The sequence below is a fragment of the Pelodiscus sinensis genome, chromosome 1, assembly GCF_049634645.1.
Source record: "Pelodiscus sinensis isolate JC-2024 chromosome 1, ASM4963464v1, whole genome shotgun sequence".
NCBI classification, from domain to species: domain Eukaryota; kingdom Metazoa; phylum Chordata; order Testudines; family Trionychidae; genus Pelodiscus; species Pelodiscus sinensis.
In genome coordinates this window covers 176,180,641-176,193,083 of record NC_134711.1, presented here as the reverse complement: position 1 = coordinate 176,193,083, position 12,443 = coordinate 176,180,641, and the positions used below count along the sequence as shown (strand labels likewise).

At 42.0% G+C, this 12,443-nt stretch overlaps 1 protein-coding gene across 2 annotated transcripts in view; it reads right to left on the bottom strand.

The window, feature by feature from the left end:
* NCAM2 (neural cell adhesion molecule 2) overlaps window positions 1-12,443 on the bottom strand; it is a 547,839-nt gene that overhangs the window by 134,573 nt on the left and 400,823 nt on the right. For both annotated transcript variants that reach the window (XM_075910051.1, XM_006128839.4), the window contains exons 10-11: window positions 11,200-11,387; window positions 2,396-2,492 (exon numbers count right to left, since the gene is read on the bottom strand). In XM_075910051.1, the coding sequence (XP_075766166.1) occupies window positions 2,396-2,492; window positions 11,200-11,387 (285 nt within the window). The remainder of the gene's footprint in view (window positions 1-2,395; window positions 2,493-11,199; window positions 11,388-12,443) is intronic.

The following is a 12,443-nucleotide window of genomic DNA, read 5'->3' as shown; positions in this document are numbered from 1 at the left end:
CAGCTAAAATCTAAGGTGTAATAAGCTCTTCCTATAAAGGGGCATCTGTTGGCCTGCTGGCTACCCTCTGCGATGGGACCCCGGTCCTAGCAGTAAAGACACGGACGTTAAACCTTTTCTCGAAAACACACACACACACACACACACACACACACACACACACACACACACTGCCCTGACCGTCGGCTGACAGGTAGGAGGGAGGATTTCAACCTGGAGGGAGAAAAGGGAGGGGAGATGTCAACCTGGAGGTGGGGGGGAGGAAGGACAGACAACTTAAGGATAATGGTGGTATCACCTGGGCTTCGAGGCTTTGCCACTTCTTGTCCGTGGACCCTGACGTCCTCGGGGTCAAGTCAGGGCTGCAGATGGCTCTGCTCTAGCAGGGGGTTAGGCAGGGCTGGAGGGGTGGCAGGGGCTGAGGGAGAGGAAGGGGGGCCAGAGGGAGCTGGAGCTGGATGGGCAGGAGGAGTCCCCAGGAGGAGAGGACCTGGCACAGCCAGGGCCTTCTGGACGGTGGCACACATTGTGCTCCACTGCAGTAGGAAGTGCTCAAGCAGGCGAGTATGCCAGCGAGCCTCCTCCCTGGTTCTTTCGGCCATGGTCTCCTGCATTTTTGCCATGGTCCCCTCAATGTTCTTCATCACCTCCACATGCCTCCGCAAGAGGTCATTATAGGCCCTCCAATGCCTGTGGGTGCTGTGGGACCAGGTGGGTGGTGGCACAGGTGTCGCCCGGCAGTTATCGGCAGCAGGTCTGGCTGTGGAGGATGAGAGAGAGAACCAATCAGTGTTAGGAATTCACACACAAGTCCTTACAACAAGGGATGGGAATGTTGTTACTATTAGGCCACATCTGGCCCTGCCAGCCACCTCGGTCACACAGGGGCCCCGTTGTGGCTAGGGCAATGTCCACCTCCACCCCCTACATCCTCCCCCCCTGCACCATGGCTGTCCAGGCCAGGTAAGTGTGCAGCCACAGTGGGACAGGGGCCAGCAGCACCTTGGGTCTCCCATGGCCCCCACCCACATACCCACCACCTGCCTCCCTGCTTGCACATGCACAGAGAGATGCAAGCTGTCCAGGAGGACCAAGACGTGCAGGTTGCTCTGCATTTTCTCTGCTCCCACCTCCCTTGTTCTGTGTCTGACCCTGACTGCACTCACCTGAGGTTCCTTCGCTAGCGTCCAAGGATGCCTGTGAGGCTTCCTGGGTCTCCGGGACAGGCTGCAGGGTTAGGGTCTGGGTGTCCTCTGTCTGTTCCTCTTCCTCCTCTTCCTCCACATTTTCCCTGAGGACCTCCTGCTGGCCCTGCTGCACCGGTGTGTGCAACCCTGTCTGCATGAGCACCGGTGCAGACATAGGTTCCTGGCCTCCCAGGATGTGGTCCAGTTCATTATAATAGGTGCAGTGTACCAGGGCTGCACCTGATGCTGAGTTCAGCTCTCGGGCCTTCACGTAACGCTGCCAAAGCTCTTTAACTTTGGCCCGGACCTGTTGCAGTATCCTGGGATGGTTCCCTTTATTGGCCAGCCCCTGAGCCATGCGGCCGTAAATCCTGGCGTTCCTGCGCTGGGTGTGCAGGGCCTGGACTGCTTCCTCCCCCCCCCCCCCACAGTTTGAGTAGTGTCAGGACCTCTGGCTCTGACCAGGCTGGGGCTCTCTTTTTCTCACCTGAGGGAACTTGGGCTGGCTCCCTCGAAGGTCCTTATGGGCCTCGTGGCTCTGGAGCTGCACACATGGCCACGTGCAAGTGAAGTTGGGAGAGCCGTATGCTTACTGTGTTGGTCTGTGGCCAGCTTCCTGTCAGAATGCCTGCCAGGGATATCTGTGCCTTTAAAACATGGCTACAGACAGGAACAAGAGGTTTTTCCTGAAGAAGGACTGTCCAGAAGGGGGTTACCTTGGAGATCTTTTTCTGTTAAAAAAAAGAAACCCCCGCGTCCAGACTGCCCTTTTTGTCAACAGAACTCTGTCGACAAAGGCATTATGCCTCGTAAAATGAGGTTTACCGGCATCAACAAAAGTGTCACTAGAACTCAACGGTAGTGTAAATGCAGGTATAGTTCTGTCGACAAAAGTCCACTTTTGTCAACAAAACCCTGCAGTCTAGACACACCTAAGAGAAAGAAGAATCAGATCCATTGTTTTAAAATGTTAGCAGCATTTTCTCAAATTTTAGTAATTTTTTAAGGTTCAGGGCAAAGTTTTGGGGAGATCTTATTTTTGTGAGAACACATTTGTTTTACTTATACAATGTCACATTTTAAGAAAACTAAAAAAGACAGTTCTAAAAGCTCCAGTGGAATTAAGTAAATGAAAAAAGTCCAATCATAATTTGCATTGGTGAAATAGAAAGATATGGGTATAGAAAACTTAAACACAATGTACTCACCAGCTTGCCCAAGGGTATATTCCTGATACCTTGTTCCTATTCTGTTGGTTGCTGTGCAGTTGTATCGCCCAAAATCATTGTCGGATGTGGGAGCAATCTTTAAAATAAGCATAATCAAATTTAAAATATTATTTTCTTATGGTTCATTACAAAAATACCACTGACCTTCTCAAAATTTAATCTCATTCTGTATGCATGGTGACATAAATGGGGTCACAAATTCTTTTTTTCAAATTTTGTATGAGAAAAAAACATTTATTAAACAACAAGCGGACAAGGTAAAATAAATCAAATCCACAGTTTTACCTCTGAAAGGAAAACATTCTCTAAGATGCACTTTAATTTGTCAGGACAATACTTTCACATGTTGATATTTACTTTAAGTGACCATTACTGAGTTTATAAAGTGTTGTTTGGATAAATGATTAAAATTCCACTACCCTTTGTCAACTATCAACTTGACTTTGAATAAGGCAGTGTGAAAGATTTGCAAAGAACTAAAGACCCATGTGAAATCATAATGAGTCCCGTTTTCCTTGCATCCATAACATGCTATTCAGATTTATACAGAGTAATGAACATGCACTGATGCTGCTGAAACCTGGGGAAACTCATGGAAACAATATTACGGACTGTTGACTTTTTCTTAGTGACATTTCCATTTATACTGTCTTCTACTGGTAGTGAAAATTGAAATGTTTCTACAATGTCTCTACCTAATGGTGTGTGATGGAGGGCACATCTCAACACCTCAGGCTTGCCAATGGGGAGCAGTTGCCAAGGGACCCAGTGATTCAAAAGGGCCCAGGCCTCCTCGCTGCTACCACTGCAGCAGTGGTTGCTGAAGCCCTGGGGCCCTTTAAATCACCACTGAAGTGCCACGCAGCAGGCTCTCATGACTTTGAGGGCTGCCTGGGAATGCAGGGGGCCCACTGTAACACACTCCAGGCAGTGCCAAAAGCTGGCTTCCCCAGCTCAGCCCCTTCCAGGACTGAAGATTGCTCTTCCTTGATCAGAGGCCCAGCAAGTCGGTTGGCACCCCTGCAATAACTTCCCCTGCTTCAGAAGCCCCTGAATGAATCAGGGAAGTTAAATGCAATATCGCCCGTTCTTCTGTTCTTTATATGCAGAGGAGGCCTCTGTCTCAGAAAAGAGGAAGGGGCCAGGTTGCAAGTCCCCTGTCAACATTTAAGCTAACATTAAGGATAGGTGGTAGTTGAAAGGGACATTAAGGAAAAGTGGTGGTTGCAAGTCATCCTCCAGAATATCTGTGTCCTTGCAAGCGGACACTGAAAGATTTAGGATTCACATAGCCTTATCTGTGATCACTGGAAAGTAACATGACTGAAATATTTGTAGGGGAAAAGTGTTCAATGTATATCCTCCTCTGAGTATATTGGCTTGAGTTTAAAACAATTTTTCTTACATGTGACCACCAGGGGCTTTTCTTGCAGCCACAGCCTGTTGGGCTGTGATTTCATTGGGAAGGGAAAAGAAGCAGCTCCCTCCATGGATGCACTGCCTTCGCGTTGGTTGCTGGGGCTGCCAGAGGGGCACAATGCTGAAGAATCAGGCAGCCAGTCAGTTCCCTGCCTACCGGGGGAAGGGTGCTCAGGCTTTGGGATGTGGGGCTTTGGGTTGCAGACACATGCTCTAGCTGTGTGTTCTTTTCAGCTCCAGATCCCCTCACCTGGCTGCCAGGCATCAAACTCCTGCCTCATCATCTTTCCTGGCCACTGAGTCCTACTGCCCCATCTCCAAACCCCACTTTCCTCACCTTCAATCTAAGGCTTAATTTGTCCACAGGCTTGCTGGGGCTGAGTAAGTCTGCTATGAAAATGATACTTGTATGTTTGCTAATATCATCTTTTTTACAACAGACTTAGTAGCTAGCAGTAAACAAAAAATTACAATGATTTGGATGAGTATATGTGTATATTTATGTCTATTGCCTACCATTACTTACGTATTGTAGGAAAATGTGAGAGGCCATCAGCGAGAGTTGGTGGCTCCAAACTGAGACCACCAAATAATTTGTCCTGAGAATCCCCAATTTAAAACACTGACTACTGAGGACTTATGCACATGTAGAGTTAGTGCATGACTAACCGGGGTATAAATCTATAGCACACTATCATATCATCTAATAAGTTGCAGTGCGGACATAGCAACTGTACGTTGAACATTCTCTAGTGAACTATGACCTACTGCTGTTTGAAGACATAAATAGGTCAAAGAGAACTATGGAACTTTTTGTACATGGTAGCAGTGTCCACAGGGCCAGTTAGCATGTAGCATGCTAGAGCACTGTAGATATGTAACAATATGTTTTTTCTATAGCCATATTGGAAGACCTGTAGCCATATTGGAATGCCTAAAGCCTTCCTGTGAAGCCAAATTGAAGAGCAGCAGCCATTGGGTGTAAAGCTTGGAGTTGCATACTCACTTCCCATCTAAATTGAATTAAAATAGTTGTCACATCAGGCTGTTAAGCAGAAGACCCTGTTCTAATGGCACCCACTGGCACTAGATAAAGAAACAGATCTCAAGATGGGTAAAGAAAACTTAGTGTGACAGCATTTCGTCTGGCAAGAAATTATTTACCAATAGTTGAGGATGTGGAGTCCTCTTTTTATCATTGTGGTCCTCACTTTCCTATTGTTTCTCTGTATGGTCTCTGTTTTTTTTAATTTCTGCCTGCTGTATAATTAATTTTGTTAGGTGTAAATCCACTAAGGTGGTGAGGTATGATTGGTTAGGTAATTCTGGTAATATAGGTTATGATTGATTTGTAAAATTATACTAAAATAATTGGTTACAGACTAGCTAAGCAGGACTCAGGTTTCACTTTATAAACTGGGGCCCAAAAGGAAATTCTTTGGGAACTAACTCATAGACTCAGACTCCAAGGTCAGAAGGGACCATTATGATCATCTAGTCTGACCCCCTGCACAATGCAGGCCACAGAATCTCAGCCACCCTCTCCTAGAATAATCCTCTCACCTATATCTCAGATATTGAAGTCCTCAAATGGTTTAAGGACCCCAAGATGCAGAGAATCCTCCAGTAAGTGATCCGTATCCTATGATACAGAGGAAGGCGAAAAACCTCCAGGGCCTCTGCCAATCTACCCTGGAGGAAAATTCCTTCTTGAACCCAAATATGGTGATCAGCTGAAGCCTGAGCATGTGGGCAAGACTTACCAGCCAGACACCCAGGAAAAAGTTCTCTATAGTAACTCCTATCATCCCACTGATTTACCACTGATAGTGAAAGGTCAATTAGTTGCCAAGATCATGTTATCCCATCAAACCATTCCCTTCATAAACCCATCTAGCTTAATCTTGAAGCCAGATAGGTCTTTTGCCCCCACTACTTCCCTTGGAAGGCTGTTCCAGAATTTCACTCCTCTAATGGTTAGAAACCTTCATCTAATTTAGAGTCTAAACTTCCTAATAGCCAGTTTATATCCATTTGTTCTTGTGCCCACATTGGTATTAAGCTTAAATAATTCCTCTCCCTCCTTGGTATTTATTCCTCTAATATATTTAAAGAGAGCAATCATGCCTCCCCTCAGACTGCTTATGGTTAAGGTAAACAAGCCAAGCTCCTTGAGTCTCCTTTCATAAGACAGGTTTTCCATTCCTCGGATCATCCTAGTGGCCCTTCTTTGTACCTGATCCAGTTTGAATTCATCCTTCTTAAACATGGGAGACTCGAACTGCACACAATATTCCAAATAAGATCTCACCAATGCCTTGTATAACGGCACTACCACCTTCTTATTTCTGCTGCTTATTTCTGAAATACCTCGCCTAATGCATCCCAAGACCATATTAGCCTTTTTCAGGGTCATGTCACAATGGCAGTTCGTAGTCATCCTGTGATCAACCAGGACTCTGAGGTCCTTCTCTTCTTCCATTACTTCCAACTAATGTGTCCCCAGCTTATTACTAAAATTCCTGTTATTAATCCCTAAATGCATAACCTTACACTTCTCGCTATTAAATTTCATCCTATTGCTATTACTCCAATTTACAAGATCATCCAGATCTTCCTGTATGATATCCCGATCCTTTTCTGAATTGGCAATACCTCCCAACTTTGTGTCATCTGCAAACTTTATTAGCACACTCCCACACTTTTAGTGCCGAGGTCAGTAATAAAAAGATTAAATAAGATTAGTCCTAAAACTGATCCCTGAGGAACTCCTCTAGTAACCTCCCTCCAACCTGAATGTTCACCTTTCAGTATGACTCACTGTAGTCTCCCCTTTAACCAGTTGCTTATCCACCTCTCAATTTTCATATTGATCCCCATCTTTTCCAATTTAACCAATAATTCCCCATGTGGTACTGTATCAAATGCCTTACTGAAATCGAGGTAGATTAGATCCACTGCATTTCCTTTATCTAACAAATCTGTTACTTTCTCAAAGAAGGAGATCAGGTTGGTTTGGCACAATCTACCTTTTGTAAAACCATGTTGTAACTTGTCCCAATTGACATTAACCTCAATGTCCCTAACTACTTTCTCCTTCAAATTTTTTTCCAAGACCTTGCATACTACAGGGGCTCGTCAAAGTAGGAATAAGATCCTCCGGAAAAGGGCGCTTTTTCCGGAGGATCGGGGCCAGTGCAGACGCTCTTTTCCGGCTTTTCTAAAAGCCGGAAAAAAGCGGCGGACATTTTTATTTAAATGCCGCGGGGGATATTTAAATCCCCCGCGGATTTCCCTATTACGATCTCTGAAATTACCATGCCCCTTTCAGAAAAGGGGCCAGTGTAGACGTAGCCCAGATGTCAAACTAACAGGCCTTTAGTTACCTGGGTCACTTTTTTTTTCCTTTCTTAAAAATAGGAACTATATTAGCAATTCTCCAGTCAAATGGTACAACCCCTGAGTTTAGAAATTTATTAAACATTTTTGCTAATGGACTTGCAATTTCATGTGCCAGTTCCTTTAATATTCTTAGATGAAGATTATCTTGGCCCTCCGATTTACTCCCATTAAGCTGTTCAAGTTTGGCTTTTACCTCGGATATGGTAATATCTACCTCCACATCCTTATTCCCATTTGTTATGTTGCCATTATCCCCAAGATCTTCATTAACCTCATTAAAGACTGAAGCAAAGTATTGGTTTAGATATTAGGCCATGCCTAGATTATCCTTAACCTCCACTCCATCCTCAGTGATTAGCGGTCCCACTTCTTCTTTTTTGTTTTTTTCCTATTTATATGGCTATAAAACCTTTTACTATTGGTTTTAATTCCCTTTGCAAGGTCCAACTCTACATGACTTTTAGCCTTTCTCTGGAACACCACTCCAAGATCAGAGCTGCCAGACCTCAACCCTGTGCCAATGACACCTCCAGATGGACCTGATCTTGACTAGCCATCAAGACGAGTCCATCTGTTTCATTGGGAGTGGTGAGCAGTGTGTGCAACTGTTTTAGATGATTGTTAATAAAGAGATATTAAATTGGAAATTACTGTGTAAGGTTCTTTCGCTGGAAAAAGACCCCACAAACCCACAAAATGTGATTTTATGCCTAAGCCTGCAGAAGGGGCAGGGTCGGTGCCTATATAGAGATGGTTATGCCTGAGTCCTATAAATGGGTAAAAATAGTGGGTGCCCCTAAAATGTGTGAGTATTTTGTGCAGGTAACGGATATACACTACAGCTTACTATATACATTAATTCCCCAAGAATGCTAGGAAAGCAGGAAATGAATTGGTAAGAGGCCCAGAAAGCCAATGGAAACAGAGTGTGGGCTTTTGAATGGAAACTGGTTTTTCTGTTCCTGTTGTAGGGCCAAAGGAAAACCTGGGAGGACATGAAATAAACCAGTGATCTACACATGGAGAATCCAGTTACATCCACTCCTGAGAAAAGACTATGTCTTGAAACGATGAGTCATTTCCTTTATTTTTCCGTTTGTTAGACTTCTCTGTGCTGAACAATACAACTAACCTTTTACACTGTAATTTTCCAAACTGCATCCCAGAGAAGCAGTTCTTTGTGGGTTTTTTATCCTTTTTTTCAGTTGCTGTGTAGCACCTAGCAACCAAGCAATGTTTCACCAATCGTGATCTTTTTTTTGTTGTTGTTTATAAAAATTATCCTTTTAAGACCATATTCTGAGTCTTGTGTCCTAGAAGGCAGGAAGTTTTCTGTGCATGTGCCTAGGATTGCAAAGCCAAACTATTAAGAGAAATTAAAGTTTTCAAGCTCACTCTAGTGAGAGGGTTAAAAGAGCTTGAGGACACCTCACAGCAAGGAATTACCAAGTTCATCTTTCTGGATCTTCAAAGAGGTTTTTACATTTGAGTGGAGGCAGCAAGACCAAAACAAGGCCATCGAATCTGTGACCTTGGAGAGTGTTTAACACAAGCCTTTAGTGGCAACGTATTTTAAAGTCTCTTGTGGGCCTCACCATCTGCACTTGAACTGCCAAAGTGGGGAACAGCCTTGACACATGCCTGTCATTCTTTTAACACAAGTTATGGAACTAGAGTTTGTTTGAATATTGAGATTTATGATGCTTCTCTATCTTCTATGCATAATGAAGGGGCTCACTTCTCCTTTTAAGCCAACTCCGACTGATATTAAGGGGATTTTTGCCTGAATGAAGGACCCAGATTCAGGATACAGGCAAATTTATCATTACTATTATTTAAACTATTGAGTATTTTCCTGATTATTAACTTATTTTTGGTGGACACCATAGGTTTCCACAGTTCACTCCCCTAACAATATAGAAGTATATTCTTTGCACCAGTAATAGCTATAGCAAGCAGAAACCGATCTTTTAAACCCAAGATATCATATTCAGAAGATTTCTCATTGCTTCTTCAAGGACTTTCCAATCATTCATTGTCATTATTTATACACTGGAAAAAGAAGAAATATTGGGTAGGGAGAATAAGCATGGATACAAATAAGAAGGAAAGCCTGGAGGGATTTCTTTTCATGCATTAATTTTCAAGTTGTATAGCTCTCATTTGTTTAAACAGATATTCTAAGATACTACAATGATGCATTTTTCAGTCAGTCAGTCAGTCAGTCAGTCAGTCAGTCACTCACTCACAGTGACATGCATTCTCACTGTCCAGAAACCTCCAAACAGTGAGTGATCCGTGCTTTAAAATCATAATCCATCTATAAACCTAATTTTCCTGTGATATAACTACAAACTGAACTTAAAAGACAGTATAAAGATACAGTACATCTAGCTAGCTGGAAGTGTTGGTTTGCATAAATTAATGGTGACTCTGAACCCATTTTCTCTTACAGACTCTTAAAATTTTGTTTGCGTGATAGTAAATCTATTCTGTCCTGCTCCCTATGAAACTAATGATAGCTTCTTTGCTGACCTCAGAGGAAACATGATAAGGTCCACTGACAAATTAGAAGCACACCATGTCAACTATAAATACTGAATTGTATATTATAGACTAGACTGATTTGCTGAAATTACACAGGAAACTTTTGCACAATCTATTCAGCACTAAATTATAAAAGAATGAGGAACAAAGTAGCTTGATAGAATTAGATTTCATATAAAGATATATTAGCAATTAGATGTAAAAGATTTTGTTTTACTCATGTAAATGGAAATTTTTAAACGTTATTAAACCTTGAATAATTTTATATAAGTCATACTGAAAAATTATCCCTCCACAGTAGCAATAATATTCCTTTTTACTTTCAAAGCACTTTTCATTTAAGGACACCAAAGCACTCTGACTTTTCAGTGGCTGCACTATTGTAACTTTAAGCCAAATGTATATTAAACTTTCTAATCATGTTCTACTATCTTTATAACTCCATAGAATAACTATATCAGATGCCTATTTGAAATAATATGCACGATAGCAAGGTTACTTCATTCATTTTTATTTTACATATTTTATGTATTTTTTGTATTGCATTAGGATGATAATATATTACCTTTATTTCCATGTTTACTAACTCCACTTGGGTCTATTTCCCTGATTAACCAGAACTGGAAATGGACATAGGGTATGGAATACCCAAAAGTGAAAGGCAGAAAACAAAACTGGGACTTCTAGGGACTGGTATAGTAAGGAGACAATCTCCTCTTCTCCATCTTCTCAACCAGCATTTGAGGAAAGGGTGCCTGAATCCAAGCAAAGAAGGGCTAAGGTCAACCCTGACCCTGGTGAAAATGATTAAGTAAGGAATCATGATGTGCACTGTATGAGTTATTGCTGGATAGTTCCTAATTGAGCTAAGTTAATAAAGTTGTTGGGGCCTAATTAAATCACATCTCTGGCATCTTGTCTTTCTTCTAGTGTGTGCCAGACAACATAGCTTGTTCCTGACTTATTGGGACTGACTTTGAGAGATAAGAAAGGACTTTAGTCTGTATCCTCAACCTTGTTATGGAAACTACCAATCAGAAAGCCAGTTAGTTTTGTATTGTGCTTTGAGCTGGATGGAAACAGCTAAAATATTTCATTTCAGGCCCTAACTCATCGATAATATCAAGCTACCGAATCTGTGTTACTATTTTTAAATGTTCATTTTTATTTACTACTTTGCAAACAACTCAGATTATTTTAGTAATCACTGAAAATGGTGAACTACAGGTAAGACAATTGACTGGAACCCTGGGCTTCTTTCTAGCTGATGACAAGGAATATGGAGATAAATAGCTCCTACAATTATTTTTTTTGCTGAATTTTTTTTTCATTACATCACATTTCTGATGCATAAGTGTTTTATATAACCTCAGTAATAATTTCTGACACTAATATAATTTGCTAATTCACCTTACCTCTAATATGAGCTTTCTTCCAGCACTATAGGTCTTTAAATGGGTAGTATTTTTTGCAGGTAAAACTAATTTTCCTCTTCTCCAGTGAACTGAAGCTACAGGATTAGATAGCACTTCACAGCTTATATTGATAGGATTGCCTTCCCAAGAATAATACAAGGTGTGATTTGACACAAATGTTGGAGCATCTGCAAAAGAGTGTTATAAAAATATGTTAGCCTCTGTTTCCATAAAATATTACACACATTTTTATTCAAGTATATACTACTGAGGTGATCACAGAAATTTGAATTTACAAATGAGTCATTTCACAATATGGACTGTAAGGATATGTCTAGACTACATGGCTCTGACGACAGAGCAATGTAGATGAGGTTTCTAGACATAGGGAACTGAAGCGGTGATTTAAATAATCGCCGCTTCGTTTACATCAAAATGGCTGCCGTGCTGCCGATCAGCTGTTTGGAGGCAGAGCGTGGTAGTCTGGACGCTCTGCAGTCGACAAGGGAAGCCCTTGTCGACTGCTCCGTTATGCCTTGTGTAATGAGGCCCATGAATCCTAAATCTCAGAAATGCAAAGGAGGGCCTGTCCTAGCATCCAGTTCTATAACTATTAATGAAAGTAAATAAAGCCGCACATGGTGTAATAAAGTATATTAGGCACTAGCTGTCCAGATATGTATATATTTGTACTTGTAATGAGAACAAGGGCCCTCATGTCGCATGGCAAAACTTTTATCAATCCTTTGTGCTCAGTTTATTGTAATCCCTCTTGTACCTGTGATGTAAAGGAGCTGACCAGGATAACTTAAAAAAAGATAATTCAATGCATCACAAAAAAGCATTTGTAAAACCTTAGGTTAGAGCCAGTGAAATGTATTAACCCCTTCAACTCTAGAATATGAATTCTGATTATTAGTATCCTTGTACTTAGTCTTATTTTAATTCTAGTTTTTTTAAGAAACCTATAGGAAGCAAGGGGCAGGACAAAAGACGGACTGCACTGCTGCTACATATATGCCTTTAAACCAGACAGGCTAAGTTGGCAGGATCAGAAGCCTGTATGACAGCCTACCTACCAGGTTGGCTAACAACAGGGAATTGGCAGATCATAATATGATCACTACAATCCTATCTCATGCCACTTAGGCTATGTCTGCACTTGGATCCGATTATGTGATTCCCAGCTCAAGACGATGTGATTGTGCTAGCTCTCGTAGGGTATGTCAACACTACAGAAAAGA